At 55.5% G+C, this 13686-nt stretch overlaps 2 protein-coding genes across 5 annotated transcripts in view; both read left to right on the plus strand.

Annotated features, from left to right (window-relative positions):
- Positions 1 to 12078, plus strand: part of LCK (LCK proto-oncogene, Src family tyrosine kinase) — a 24393-nt gene extending 12315 nt beyond the window's left edge. Inside the window, exons 7-14 of the mRNA XM_006019347.3 lie at positions 1 to 70; positions 636 to 785; positions 925 to 1077; positions 5042 to 5221; positions 7123 to 7199; positions 7518 to 7671; positions 9679 to 9810; positions 10113 to 12078. The exon at positions 1 to 70 is cut by the window's left edge and continues 1 nt beyond it. Of these exons, the coding sequence (XP_006019409.1) occupies positions 1 to 70; positions 636 to 785; positions 925 to 1077; positions 5042 to 5221; positions 7123 to 7199; positions 7518 to 7671; positions 9679 to 9810; positions 10113 to 10315 (1119 nt within the window). The 3' untranslated portion in view covers positions 10316 to 12078. The remainder of the gene's footprint in view (positions 71 to 635; positions 786 to 924; positions 1078 to 5041; positions 5222 to 7122; positions 7200 to 7517; positions 7672 to 9678; positions 9811 to 10112) is intronic.
- A 1217-nt stretch (positions 12079 to 13295) lies between these two features.
- The window catches only part of HDAC1 (histone deacetylase 1), an 81187-nt gene continuing 80796 nt past the window's right edge, over positions 13296 to 13686 (plus strand). For 3 of the 4 annotated variants that reach the window (XR_003092993.1, XR_003092992.1, XM_025198703.1), the window contains exon 1: positions 13505 to 13553. Coding sequence is in view for 2 of the 4 variants with exons in the window: in XM_025198703.1 (XP_025054488.1) it covers positions 13505 to 13553 (49 nt within the window). In the remaining 2 variants the exon portion in view is untranslated. Of the gene's footprint in view, positions 13554 to 13686 lie in introns of all 4 variants that reach the window. The other variant, XM_025198704.1, reaches the window with a different exon arrangement.

Below are 13686 nucleotides of genomic sequence, written 5' to 3' on the forward strand. Positions count from 1 at the left end.
GAGAGGCAGCTCCTGGCTTCTGGGAACACCCACGGCTCCTTCCTGATTCGGGAGAGTGAATCCACCAAAGGTAACTGTGTCCGGAGCACTGCTGATGTAGAGCACCTTCCCCTCTACCTGTGTGCTACCAGCCTTGCAGGATTTGAGCCCTAGCGGCCAGCATGTATAGGTCAGATTGACCTGTGCCACCCCTGGCCCAAGCTGAGAGTAATCCAGCAAGCTACCTAGACCTATGGCTGGCTGTTTGGACTGGAGGTGTTAACAAGTTTCTTCACCCAGAGCTCAGTCCTTAAATGTGACACTTTGCTGAATTCCACCTTTGTTAGGAGCATCACAAAAGCTGATCTCCATGGGTGAGCAGTGGGTCACACCAATGGGCAGGGACTGACTTTGGGCTCCTGGTTGTAGGTACCATGGCAACCTTGGGTTTGCCTTGCCAAGGAGTTTCTGATTACCTGCAAGGTCCCTGGGACTCAGCACTGGCCCAAAGAGATGTCACTTCTGGTGGCATGTTGGTATTAGGGCTAGTGCCCCTGGAGGAGGTTGCAAGGGCTGTGGGGTCAGCAGTCTTCAAAGGGAGAAAAGGAGACACCCCCTGTCTCCTAGTGGACTCATTCCTTGTGTTCTGTCACCAGGTTCCTATTCCCTGTCAGTGAGAGATTTCGACCAAAACCAGGGGGAGATGGTGAAGCACTACAAGATCCGAAACATGGACAATGGGGGGTACTACATCTCCCCCCGCATCACCTTTGGCAGCCTGCATGAGCTTGTGGAGCATTACACACGTAAGGCTTGGGACCCTGTAGGCAGAGAATATCTGTGGTCCTTTTGTCCACTCTGGTCCATCCCCCTGCTCCCTGCCATTCAGTCAAAGTTCATATTTATCCCTTGATCTGCTCCTCCTTGCCCTTCCCTGTCCTACAGGTAACACCGATGGCCTGTGCACCCGCCTCGGCAAGCCCTGCCAGACCCAGAAGCCGCAGAAGCCCTGGTGGCAAGATGAATGGGAAGTTCCCCGGGAGACACTCAAGCTGGTGGAGAGGCTGGGAGCAGGGCAATTTGGAGAGGTCTGGATGGGTGAGTAATAGGCAGAGGGGGCTGCTGTGGGTTTGGGTTGTGGGTGCCACAGCAGCTTTGGGTTTACCTCCCAAGGGTCCTTGAGCAGCTTGCACTTAGGCTTGGTGCTGGCAGGCTCCAGGAAGGCACCTATAGGATACATCAGCTGCAGCATGGGGAAGCGGTCGCAGGAACAACAGCAAGGATGGAACCCTGCCTCCCCCAGCATGAGATGGTTGCTGGACCCTTGCTGCATGGGGAGATCTGTTTAATACAGTGACTAACCACCTAGTGCAGGGGTGAGCAAAATATGGCCCGTGAGCTGGATCCACCACACCAAAGGATTGTATCTGCCCTGAGGTGGGTCCCTTGGCCCTGCTCAGCCCAGGCATGGGAGGCTAGGCAGATGGGATAGGGCCAGGGGTGGGTGGGAAGCAGTGTTTGGGAGTGGGACGGGCAGGGCAGGGGCCAAGATCACAATTGCAGGTAGTCACAGCGCAGGGCTGGGGCATGGGCAGAGCTGTGATCTGCCCCCACCCTGCTCCAGCCTGCAGAACTGGTGCCCATTGCAGGGACATGCAGGGAGTGGATCGTGGCTCTGCCCTGGGGCCCATGCGGTCACTGCCCTCCCTGTCCTGCTCCCGGATGCTGTTCCCTACCTGCCTGCAGCCCCATCCTGCCTGCCTGGCGGATCATGCCTTGCCTGCAGGGATCCTAGGCCAGTTTCCATGGAGGCCTTGCTCACCTGTTCTGTCCGGCACCGCCATGGTGGGTGCGGGGCGGATGGGCCTGGGGCCCAATAAGATCAACTGCGTTTCCCATTCCCCCTCACTGTGGTGGGCTGGGTCAGTACTCTTCACCGCCTCCCCCAGCCCACAACAGCTCACCAGAAGTCCTTCAGTGGCTCTCCAGGCCAAATAATTTGCCACCCCTGAGTGCATAGGGGCCCCACTGCCCTTGGCTAGAACGAAGCAGACTGGATCAACTGCGAGTCCTGGGCCCTCGACAGCCGGCAGCAAATGGAGATTCTCCTCTAGCTCAAACGGGCTCTTGGCCCCATGAGACCTGGCTTCCTTCCTTGCTATTGCATGGGGCACTCTGGCATGGCTGTGGGGTTAATACAATATATCAGCAATGGCAAGGAAAGGCCTGAAGGAGCAAGCTCTGCCTTTTCTGGCCTTCTGCCACGGCTTCCTCCCACATACAGCAAGCCACGTGCTTGTGGTTCCTTAGGGCAGCCCTATTGCTGACTCTGCTCCTCTGCTGGTATTTCTGTCCCTGGGAGGAAGTTCCCTGCAGGGCTGTGGATAATGCAGCCAGAGAAGGGGAGAGAGCTGGGCTTTGGGGCAGGGCTGTGTTTAGGGAACCCTTCTCCCCAGGGGTATAAGGCAGGAAGTGAGAGGGATGCCAGAGGGAGTTAGGACAGACATCATGTTCAGGACAGTACCAGTAGAGAGGTAGCCAGATGTTCAAAGCAGCCCTGGTGCTGTGGAGACGTTGGGTTTGATGCATGAGTCTAACCTTCTGGACACAAGTAGGGTGGGCTGGGCTCAGAGGCTCCATATCTGGCCCTTTCACGGCTGGGTTGCTGGGTCTACATCAGCCTAGATCTGTGGGAACTGCCATCATTCCCCTCAAGGGGGCTCTTTGAGGCCCCACGTGGCATGAGGATGGCAGCATCTCTTCCGGCAGGGCAGAAGTCTGTGCTGTGAAAATCCCCTTGCAAATGGTGCTACCCACCCCACCCTTCCCCATCCGGCTCCCCAGTGACTCACGGTGTTGTTTATAGTCGGGTGCAGAGGGTGAGACCCGGCCAGGGCAGTGCTGCTTCGCACAGTGACGGGGGAGAATCGCAGCCCTTGTGGGGGCAACACCAGCGGGGACTGAATGCATTGGTGCGGGGGCCCCGAGGGGGCATCTGTCCGGGGCAGGAGGCTGGTAGGAAGGTTGCTGGCCTGTGGTATGCCTGCACCAGGGATAAAACCTCTCCCCAGGACAAGCCTTGGGTTCTGAATTCCCTGCAGAGCCCAGCTTGCAAGCCTCTCCCCTGGCTACATTTGCACCAGCTCTTTGCAAGAATCGAGGGCAGGGACCAGCTGGGCAAAGCTGTGTATGTGCATGCGTGCATCTCGGAGGGGGTGAGATGCTTCCAAAAGAATTGGCTGTCAAGCCCCAGCCCAGGTGTCTGGTCTCATTTGCTTTGACTTCTCACCAACAAAAGAGGCTGCCTCAGACACCGGCTGCCTGATGTGACTCAGCCACAGCTGCCTGCGTGGGGGTGCTGCTGGGAGGTAGTGAATTCACCCCCCCACTTGCTTCTGCCACGTTCCTTTCTTTCCATCCTTACCCCCAGTTTAGCGAGATAAGCAAACCTCCCTCCTCCTCCCTCTCCCTTTGGCCCATCCTGTCTGCCAGTATTGCTCAGGGAATAACACAGAAGGAAAACCACGTGGCTGCCCAGCCCCAAAATAGAGCTGGAGCTGACATGCTCTGACTGGGCCCTGGGTCAATATGCCCCTGCAGAACTTTTCCTCGTCATCACGGACTCGCCCACACTTGGTTGCACTAAGATTGCCTTGTGCCGCTCCCGGATGAAACGGGATAGGGGAAAATAGCCCCCGGCTGATGCAGAACTGAATCGGGCTCCTAATGTAGAGCCATGCATACGAGGTGGAAGGGGGGTATGGCTGGCATCCATTCTTGCTTCCCTAGGGACCACATGGAAGCACAGCACTGGGCAGAGCAGTCCAGGGGCTGCTCGCTTGGACCGGGACTGAGCAGACCCAGCATTACCCAGGATACAGACATGGCTTCATGCCACTTCTTCCCCACACACCACTCCAGCCCAGTTGAGTAACAGGCTCAGTGTTTCCCCATGTTCTCCCCTTGCTGCCCCAGCCTGTTGCCCTGGGAATCCAGTGCCCTTCGGCTTGCACCCAGCCCTGAGCCCTAATGCTCCCTTTGTCTTTGGAGGTGCAGAGAGCTCATGGCTCTGGGGCCTGCTGTTCTAACTGCCCGCACCCTTTGTGCTGTGCAAGCTGCTGGCAGTTTTGTGCCATGATGATAAGCATCCTCTCTGCCCCAGAAAGGCCCTTGTTGTGGTTGTTGCTCTGACAGCTGGGAACAGCGAGGGTGCCTAGAGACAGCTCTGACTGCTGTGCCTTTGCCCTGTACTGTGAGAAAGAAGAGAACAAGCTGCAAAACCACCCAGCACTGCGGCAGCTGGAGGGGTGGGGGGGAAGGTGCCTGAATCCCATCTTGCCCTGGCACCCTGCCCCAGATGCCTGGAGCAAGGCTTTCCAGGTCTAGCACTGGGGAGCCAGGAGCTCTGCTGGGCTGCCCAGCCTGGCTACAACACTGCTCATGCTGCAGCAGGAGGCGGTGAGGCTGGGGCACCCTGGCAGAGATGGGCAGAGGCAATTTTCGGACTAGGGCTGGGCATTGCTCCCCTTGCTCTCCCAGGCCAAAGTCTGGGGCTTGGCACAGGGAGGGGTTAGAGGTCGATTGCTGGCAGGTTCTTCTTTCTTGTTGACTGAGGACCACAAACCAAGTCCCCCATCCTGGTTTGAGATGGGGCTAGGAATACCCCCCAGGTAGGAGCTGAGGCTGATGTCTTGCATGCAGTGCCCGACTGTTGCCAGCTGCTTTGGACTTGCCCTCTCCTCCGTTGGACACAGGCCAGGTGGCATAGACTAGTTGCTGCAGCTTCAAACATCTCTCTCATGCCCTCGAGGCAGGACAAGGCAGCAGAGCCACACCAGTGATGGGCTAGGCCTCGGGTTTCTGCTGCTGGGGACTCCTTCATGGCAATGGCCTGCTCAGTTCTCTCCTGCTGTGAGCTTCCTCCCAGCAGTGCCCATGGCCAGCAGAGGTTCTTCCACCCAGCAGCGCCATGCAGGATCACAGTGACAGAATCCTGCCATCTCCTGACTGGTGTAACATGTGTGTCCTCTCCCCTTCTTGCCCCCGCCCTGTCTCTCTACAGGTTACTATAATGGTCACACCAAAGTGGCCATTAAGAATTTGAAGCAAGGCAGCATGTCCCCCAGTGCCTTCCTGGCTGAAGCCAACCTCATGAAGAACCTGCAGCACCCCCGGCTGGTGCGGCTGTACGCGGTGGTGACTCAGGAGCCCATTTACATCATCACGGAGTACATGGAGAAAGGTGAGCCTGCTGGGAACTGCCCTGCCCTCCTTGCTTAGGGCATAGGAGTAAGCAGAGGGGGCAGGGAGCCAGGCCCAGCCTGGTGCATTGAGGGGCTGCAATTGGTGAGGGGACAATCACCAGTTATATCACTGAGAAAGGACCCCTCCAACACTGATGGCTCCTTGCTTGTCTTCTGCTTTGTGCAGAGACCTTCATTGGTGCAAGAGTAAAAACCACATACTACCTAGAGGAGGCAGGAAAGGAGCCATGGGCACATCCAGAGGCATCTGCCCCTCCCTTTGGGTTTGCACGCATAGGAAGAGGGGAGGCAGTCTGAAAGCTCTTGCTCAACTCCCCTGGCATCCCAGCAGCTCAGTGATTCCTGCAAAAAAGGCTGCTTCACTGAGTGACTCCTGATCAGGGAGGAGAGATGGTCTGGGAGCAGAGAACTAGGCTCAGACACCCACCTTGGCTTCTGCTCTTGCTCTGTACTCACCGGGTCACCTTGGATAAGCCCCTTTGCTGCCCAGCATCTTAGTTTCCCCAGTGGTATCTGGCCTTATTTGGTTGGGGATGAGGCAGGGCTTGGATTTAGTCATTAGGGGTTTGCAGAGCAGGCTGGGGTGGAGGAGGCTCCAGATGCAGGGCAGTAGGGCTGGAGGTTATGGCTAGCTTTAGCCCCAAGGTGTTTCAGAGATATATTTGGGCTTGGAAAGTTGTTGGAACTTCCCCCTCCCCTATTATCACCCCGAGCACAGGAAACTCCACCTGGGGCTCAGGGCTTTTCCAGTTTCTGGCAAGCACTGCCTATTGTCTCTCATGCAACCTTTGGTTGCCTTTGGCTCCTCCGAGTGCCAGAAGCAATGGTTCAGGATGTGAACCCCTGTTATCCAGAGGAGGTGGAGCTGCCCAGGCTAATCTTGATTGAGATGGAGGGCGGTGGGCTGGATCCCTTTTCCTGGGCAGTGGTGAGGTCTACACACAGGTCAGCCTGGCTCACTCCTCCTTGCTAAGGAGCTGTGATCTTCTTGGCAGCAGTGCCATGGCAGGCGAGACCCTGATTCTGGGACTGCTTAGCAGGAAGGACAAAGAGCTATCATAAGGGTTGAGAACAGCACTTCCGCCCCTGTCTCCTGTGTCACGGAGCTGTGAAGGCAGTGGCCGGCTCTCTTCCTCTGAAAGCTGGCAGCTCAGCCAGAGGAAATGTGCCTGTGTCTGTTATGTTTGGCTGCGGCTAACAGCCCTGAGCAGAAAGGCCGACTGGATCCAAGCCAGCCAGCCTGCCAGCGATAGGACTATTCTGGTTCATTTGTAGGCATGGAGTGTAATAGCCAGGATCATGGCCCTTGAGACTGATAGGGTGGTCTGTACATGGGGCCAGGGAGTAGACAGTTATTTTATAGGGTTTTGGGGGTATGTGGATCTTTGCCCTTCTTGGCAAATGCTGATAGGATGCCTAGGGGCATCTTGTTTGTCATCATATCAGGGGTTTTCATTGCAGGGGGCTCATGGGCATGAGTTGAGTATGGGAAGTGGTTGTGCAGAGACACTTGGAGAAAAGCCCTGGGTTCAGAAGTGAAATCATATGACTAAACCTAGCAAAGGAAACAGGAACCTCCCCCCCACCTCAATCCTCAGGACACAACCCAACCTGGACCAGCCCTGTCGGCACTGAAAGGCCTGGGAAAACCCACCCCTGCATCTTACTGCATCCAGCTGGCCAAATGGACTCTGTGGGTTTGCATGCAGTATAAACTTTGAGAATCGAGGGCACCTCCTCCTGATGGATTAAGACTGTCTACGCAGAGGCCAAGGCTAGGGCCAGTCCAGAGCTGACTCCCCCGGGGGGAAGGAGCCGGGTTCAAAGCCGACTGCACTTGGAGCTGGGCTGGGTCTGACCAGGGTGGGTTCTTTTGCAGGAAGCCTGGTGGATTTCCTCAAAACCTCCGAAGGAGTAAAACTGACAGTCAACAAGCTGCTGGATATGGCAGCACAGGTGAGGAGGGGAAGGGCTGGAATGGCCCCTGGCAGGGATGGGGGTAAGTCAGGTGCACACAGGCAGAGACCATCCTATTGGGCATGGGGAGTGAGTGTTGGCTAGGGGTCTCCATCCGAGTGCCAAATAAAGGCATGGGAGTTTCCCCAGCAGAGACCTGTCCTCTCCAGACCTCACCTGGGCACTCACTCACTGCTACAGCTCCCAATCCTGACATCTGCAGAGGGGGAAGTCAGGGGTGGGGAGGGGGGGAATGAAGAGAGCGTGACCAGTAGGATTGGGACCGAGTAACTCCCCCTCCTGCTGCCCCATGCACAGATCGCCGAGGGAATGGCTTTCATTGAGGCAAAGAATTACATCCACCGCGACCTGCGAGCTGCCAACATCCTGGTGTCAGAGACCCTCTGCTGCAAGATCGCCGACTTTGGGCTAGCTCGGCTCATAGAGGACAACGAGTACACTGCCAGGGAGGGTGCGTCTGCCAGCTAATTCTAAGTTCCTCTCTCCCAGAGTGTCACCCTATGGGGTGGATACAGCCATTGAGCAGTGGTGGCTTTAGGGTTGTTGGGGCCTTGGGCAAGAGAGTCATTTGAGTCCCCTTAAAGGCTTTATTCTGATGACCTATAAATGAGTTGGACATTTGTTGCAAAATTTTGGGGGCAGTTGCCCGGTATGCCCTCCCCTAAGGCTGCCACTGCATTGAGCCTTGTGCTGTTTACCTTGTGTGGATCATTCAGCCCCGGTATGGATGATAAAGCCCCCAGAGCATTTCTTGAGCCTAGGCTTTCCTCAAAATTGTTGCCCCCCACACCCCAGGAGAGGGCTACATTTCAGTGGGGCTGCATTTCAGTGGGCTCCTTTGTGCTGGAAGGGTCTGATCCCTGCTCTTGGGTGCCCTGCAGAGAAGACAGGTTGTACCAACACTCACCCTTCACATCTGGCTTTGGAAACTAGCTCACAGCAGGATGCTGGTCTAACACCTCGGTGTGTCGTTCTCTCCTGCAGGGGTAAACAGCAGTGCAGAGGCCATGCTACAGGCTCAGTAACAGACGCCCACAGCCTCTGGCTTGGTGTCAGCTAGATGTAACAGCCCAGCCCCGTCAGGAAGTGGGAGCCCACCACAGCCAGCCAGCCACCCCTCTGAGTCTGAGCTCTTTGCAGCTCTGCTTGGGCCCTGGCTGCACAGGAAGTTGCAGAGTCGACCTGAGCCGGGCAGCTGGGGCCTGCAGAGGCAAACTGCGCCATCCCAAGACCCCAAGCCCCATGCACTGCTGCCTGTGACCTGGGAGAGCATCACCTGCCTAGTTCTCATAGGAACAGGCTGGTGTCACTTCTGCCCCCAGAGCAGGGAGCGAGGCCATAATGGGCAGGGGGCTGCGCTCAAGGCACCCCTTGTTAGACTTAAGGCACCTTTTGCTCTTAGTTTTCACTTTCATAGTTTCATAGTTTCATAGTTTCAGGGTCGGAAGGGACCTAATAGATCTTCTAGCCCGACCCCCCACCAGGGTGGGAGAACAACCCAAAAAAAACTCACCCTAAAAACAAAAACGGGACTCAAATGAGTCCAGCCAGGTAAGTATCCAGCCTCTTCTTAAAGATCCCCAGGGTAGGGGCCAGCACCACCTCCCTTGGAAGTTGGTTCCAGCTCCTAGCCGCCCTAACTGTGAAGTAGTTTTTCCGGATGTCCAATCTGTACCTGCTCTCCATCAACTTGTGCCCATTACTCCTTGTTATGCCAGCGGGGGCTAGGGGGCAAAAATCACTTGATTTTTGACTGCAGGAAAAAACCCCAAACAGAGCAATTCTTTTGTTGCCAAGAATCCAGGAAGACCACAACAGGTCAGAGTGCCTTTTCCACTGGAGAAATCTCTGGGTTTATCTTGTGAATCCTGTTTGCACACCTAGCATGGTATGGCACTCTGTGGCACCCCTGAATGGATCTCAAGGCACCCCAGGGTGCTGCAGCACCCTGTTTGAGAATCACTGTGCTAGGTACAGAGGTAACCCAGGCCTAAGAGGGCATCCCTGAAGGATCAGAGGGAAAGACAGCCTCCCCTAGCATGGGGCAGGAGGGACTTTGAGGTGGGGCACGTGACAGTGGGACTGCTGCTTTCTGCAGAAAGGGACATAGAAATTAGTGAAAGGAATATCTAGGGCTGGGGCTAGGAGAAACGGAGGCCCCCTCAGACCTGTGAAAGCAGCAGCTAGAGACATTTCTAATACGTTCTCTGGAGCAGAGGGGATGCTGTGCTTGGCATCAGTTGCAGGAAGCCTGCCCAGTAATTCACATCAGTCTGAGACTAGAGCCCTATCTGGTGGCTATCGCAGGAACAGTCATCATTAAGGGCCCAGTGATGGCAAGACATGCCAGGGCTGGTGGCGTTCAAGCCCGCACATCAGCTTTGTGGGTTTAGGGCAACAGCAGTGACCTTCTTCCTTCTCCTATCCCCCGTCCCTCTTTCTCCTTGTGTATTTTCAGGAGCCAAATTCCCCATTAAGTGGACGGCACCCGAAGCTATTAATTATGGTACATTCACCATCAAATCTGACGTCTGGTCCTTTGGGATCCTCCTCACAGAGATCATCACCTATGGCCGGATCCCCTATCCAGGTTAGGATTTTTCACAGCAGTGCAGCCTGTGCCTGTAGTCAGATCAAAAAGACATTGGAGCTGACAGGGGCTGGGTGTACCTCCATGCCCCCACACTGACCAGCAGAAGGTGCTCTAAGACACGGGGGTGGTTGCAAGGGCCAAGAGTTACCCTGGTTTCAGACTCGGCAGAAGGCACTGCAGGGTGGCTGGCTGCAGGAGCCGGCCGATGCTCCTCTACTCCCAGCAGAGGTCAGCACCGGTATATGGAAGTGGCTCCCTTCCCTGGCTGTTTCTGACTGTTATGTGTGTTGTATGTGCAGGGATGACGAACCCAGAAGTGATACAGAATTTGGAGCGGGGCTACCGAATGCCTCAGCCAGATAACTGCCCAGAGGAGCTGTACGAACTGATGAAGAAATGCTGGAAGGAGAGGCCAGAGGACCGTCCCACCTTTGAGTACATGAAGAGTGTGCTCGAGGACTTCTTTACTGCCACCGAGGGCCAGTACCAGCAGCAGCCATGACAGGATGGGGCTGGAGGCATCCTCGTGTCAGGATGGGCGGAGGGGAACAGCCCCTATGCATTAGCTCCTCAGAAACTTTATGCAGATCGGGCCTTGGCATTTGGATCACAGCAAACGCTGGCAGGACCTCAGCAATCCCTCCGTCCATAGCAAAGACGCGTGTTCCTGGAGCACGCTCAGCCAGCAGACCTTGCCTCAGAGCAGACCGGAGGCACTGAACTGACAAGTGTTTTGACCCAAGATGCTGCTAGGTCTCTTTCTGAACTCCCTGTGCAAGTATGCACGTGCTACTTTACCCATCTCAGTGCCATGTGCACACTGGCCTCATGCTCACTCACAATGCATCTGTCCAGATAACCACACATACACGGCCATGCAGGTAGTCACTGCCTAGACCATATTCGTTCCTGCAGGCCTTGACACACCCATGCTATACAGAGAGTGTACTCCTAGCAAGAGGCACTGTCAAGTCTTATAAACTTCTCTTCGGCAACCATAATCACAAATTTGATCTGAAAATAACATAGGGGCCCAGCTCGCTTACAGTCTCAGATAATGCTCAGAACACAACAACAATCGCACTGGATCAGCTGGACCCCATCTCAGCACTGATTTTCCACAATGAGATGCTCAAAGGGCTACAAAGTGGAACTCCCTGTGTCCCTTCCACCCCCAAGTTCCCCCTGCAATATTTCTTTGGTGGTTTTTTATTCCTTTCTGTAGTGGAGATGGATGGTACATCAATGCCAAGGTGTTTTGCATGAATGTGCCAGCTGTGTGACTGGAAGCTGTCCAAGGCTGGGGCTGTGATCAAGGCATGCAAATAGCTGCACTCACCACAGGTACTGTAGAAGGACACAGGGCCCATTGTGCAATGCAACAGGGGCAAAACCTCTTCACATTAGAGCTCAGATCCCTGGAAGATGGTGTATAGGACACCACTGTCCATGTCTGTTGGTCCCAGGGTCACCAAAGCAGTCATTCTCTGCATTGCTGACTTATCTTTCTTCACTCTGAAACCACACTGCTGGACTCTGACTAGCGCCGTTCACACCATCAACCTTTTAGAGAGTTTGGTAAAGTAGTTATCAGATTCAACCATGTTATGAAAGGGAGAAAGGAGTTTACAGTTGGGAAGAAAAAGAGCTGATTGCAGCTCAGATGATCAGGCTAGGTACAGACATTCAAAAAAACCTGAAGTGGGAGTGACCTAAGTTGCGTGGTTTTCTGTAAGCGGCGTAGTTTAGGTCAGTAGCGAACAGAACACATTTGCTTTTTGATGTGGGGGGAGGGCAAATCTTAGACTGGGGTCCGCTGGTTTTAAACCAGTCTGTGTGTGTCGAACTTCTGTTATGGGTATAGGCTGGTTTCCAATCACTTAGACTGGTAAAAGTGCAATGTCTGTATATGGTCTCACTCAGTGAGAAGCAGAGATGCACAGGACTCTGTTCCAGCCAGCAAGACTGCTTTGGTTACCCCAAACCCCAGACACTGGCATTCTATAATATACTTACAGATGGATTTGTACAACACTGTTAGATCCAGAACTGGACCCTCTCAGAATTGGCACCAGACCAGTGGGGGTGGGAGTGTGAGGCTCTAGGTAGGCCCATCAGGGAAGGGTTTCAGCATAGTCTCACTAAAGGCTTGCTCACCAGAAACCCACCCAGAGTTTTGCTTTAGGAATAAGCCATCTTCATTGTAAGATTTTTCTTTCTCCATTTCATTGTAAAGCCCTGCCCTGTACTGCTGTTTTACTTTCATTAAACAACAAAGTAATGATGTGGCTCCATCCGATCTGTGGCAAGGAAGATCGACACATCCTAATCACACACGGGGGTGCACAGAGCTGAGGGTGGGGTCCTGTCATGCCGAGTAAAAGATGGTGGACCAGCTGGCCCTGCCTTCTGCTGCTTGGGCATCATGCAACAGCAAACCTACTTGGGGTCTGAGTCTCCAGGATCCTGAGTCTCTTGTGTAGGTGTAGGGCAGGGGTTGTCTCAGCACATCAGAATCGGGCCCTAAGCACAGCAACCCTTCATGTTTCACAAGAGACGTGACACCTGGCAGGATGGCTGAGGGGAACCGGCAGGATTAGGATTTGCAGACGGGCGATGCTGGCATCCCAGGGAGCTGGTGTGACTCATGGGGCAGGCAGGGAGTTTGCAAGGCTGGCCCTGCAGCCAGGGAGCCATTGATGCTAAGTGGAAGTGAGGGTGCTTGGGCAGGTGGGATCCAAGGGAGTATTCAGCCCGTGGCAGGGGCTGAAGGATGCAGCCAGCACCTGAAGGGTGGCGTGGGACGTGGGGCAGCACTGGGCACACCAGGGAGTGAGATACCACAAAATGGCTGACTTGTTTGGCACCAGTTCAACACATTGCTCCCAAGCACACAGCTGGAGCCATGGCCCCCCCCCCCCCCGTGTGCAGCAATGCTTTCCCACAATGCACTGTGGCACCCACCCCCTGGTAACCAGAGACCCCTAGGCACAGGGCTGTCTGGCCAGGCCAGATGTGCAGCAATGCTTTCCCACAATGCACTGCGGGACCCACCCCCTGGTAACCAGAGACCCCTAGGCACAGGGCTGTCTGGCCAGACCAGATGTGCAGCAATGCTTTCCCACAATGCACTGCGGGACCCACCCCCTGGTAACCAGAGACCCCTAGGCACAGGGCTGTCTGGCCAGACCAGGTGTGCAGCAGTGCATTGTGGGAAAGCAGTAACAAGGGATGCCTGTGTAGGCAAAGAGCATGCCATGGAGGCAGGGGTCAACTGGTTCAGTCCGGTCTGCCTTGACTGCCTCTCCCATGGGCATGGTACACTCCTATCTGACCCCCCTCCGCCATTCTCGTAGAATGGTACATCCCGATGTACCCAGACCCTCTCCTAAGGGAACCGTCCACCCCCCCTTCTCCGGGATTGGTACAGTCCTGCCAGCCCGTTCCTTCCACGGCGTTTGCTCTCTGAATGGTACAGTCCAGGAAACCTCGCTGCCTACCTACCATGCTGCCCCCTGGCTCCACCTTCCCTACCTTCTGATTGGTCGTCTCGAGAGCAAAGGGTTAAAGCCCCTCCCCGATAGGTCGGCTGTCCCGCGGGGGCGGGGGGAGGTGGGTTGTGGGGTGCCTTGGCCCCTGGGGCAGGTTCGGTTGAGTCGCGAAGGGTCTGTCGCTGTCGGGAGGCAGGAAAATGGCGCTGACGCAGGGGACCAAGCGGAAAGTCTGTTATTACTATGATGGTGAGCGAGCGGGGTGCACGGGGTGGGGGGCAGCAGGAGGAGGGGCTGCAGGGGGCTGCCCTGGGGGGCACCGAGGGTGCTCCCTGGATGGTGGGGGGAGGGGCACTGAGGAGGGGCCCCTGGCTGGGGGGGA

This window comes from Alligator sinensis, unplaced genomic scaffold, assembly GCF_000455745.1.
Source record: "Alligator sinensis unplaced genomic scaffold, ASM45574v1 scaffold337_1, whole genome shotgun sequence".
Taxonomy (NCBI): domain Eukaryota; kingdom Metazoa; phylum Chordata; order Crocodylia; family Alligatoridae; genus Alligator; species Alligator sinensis.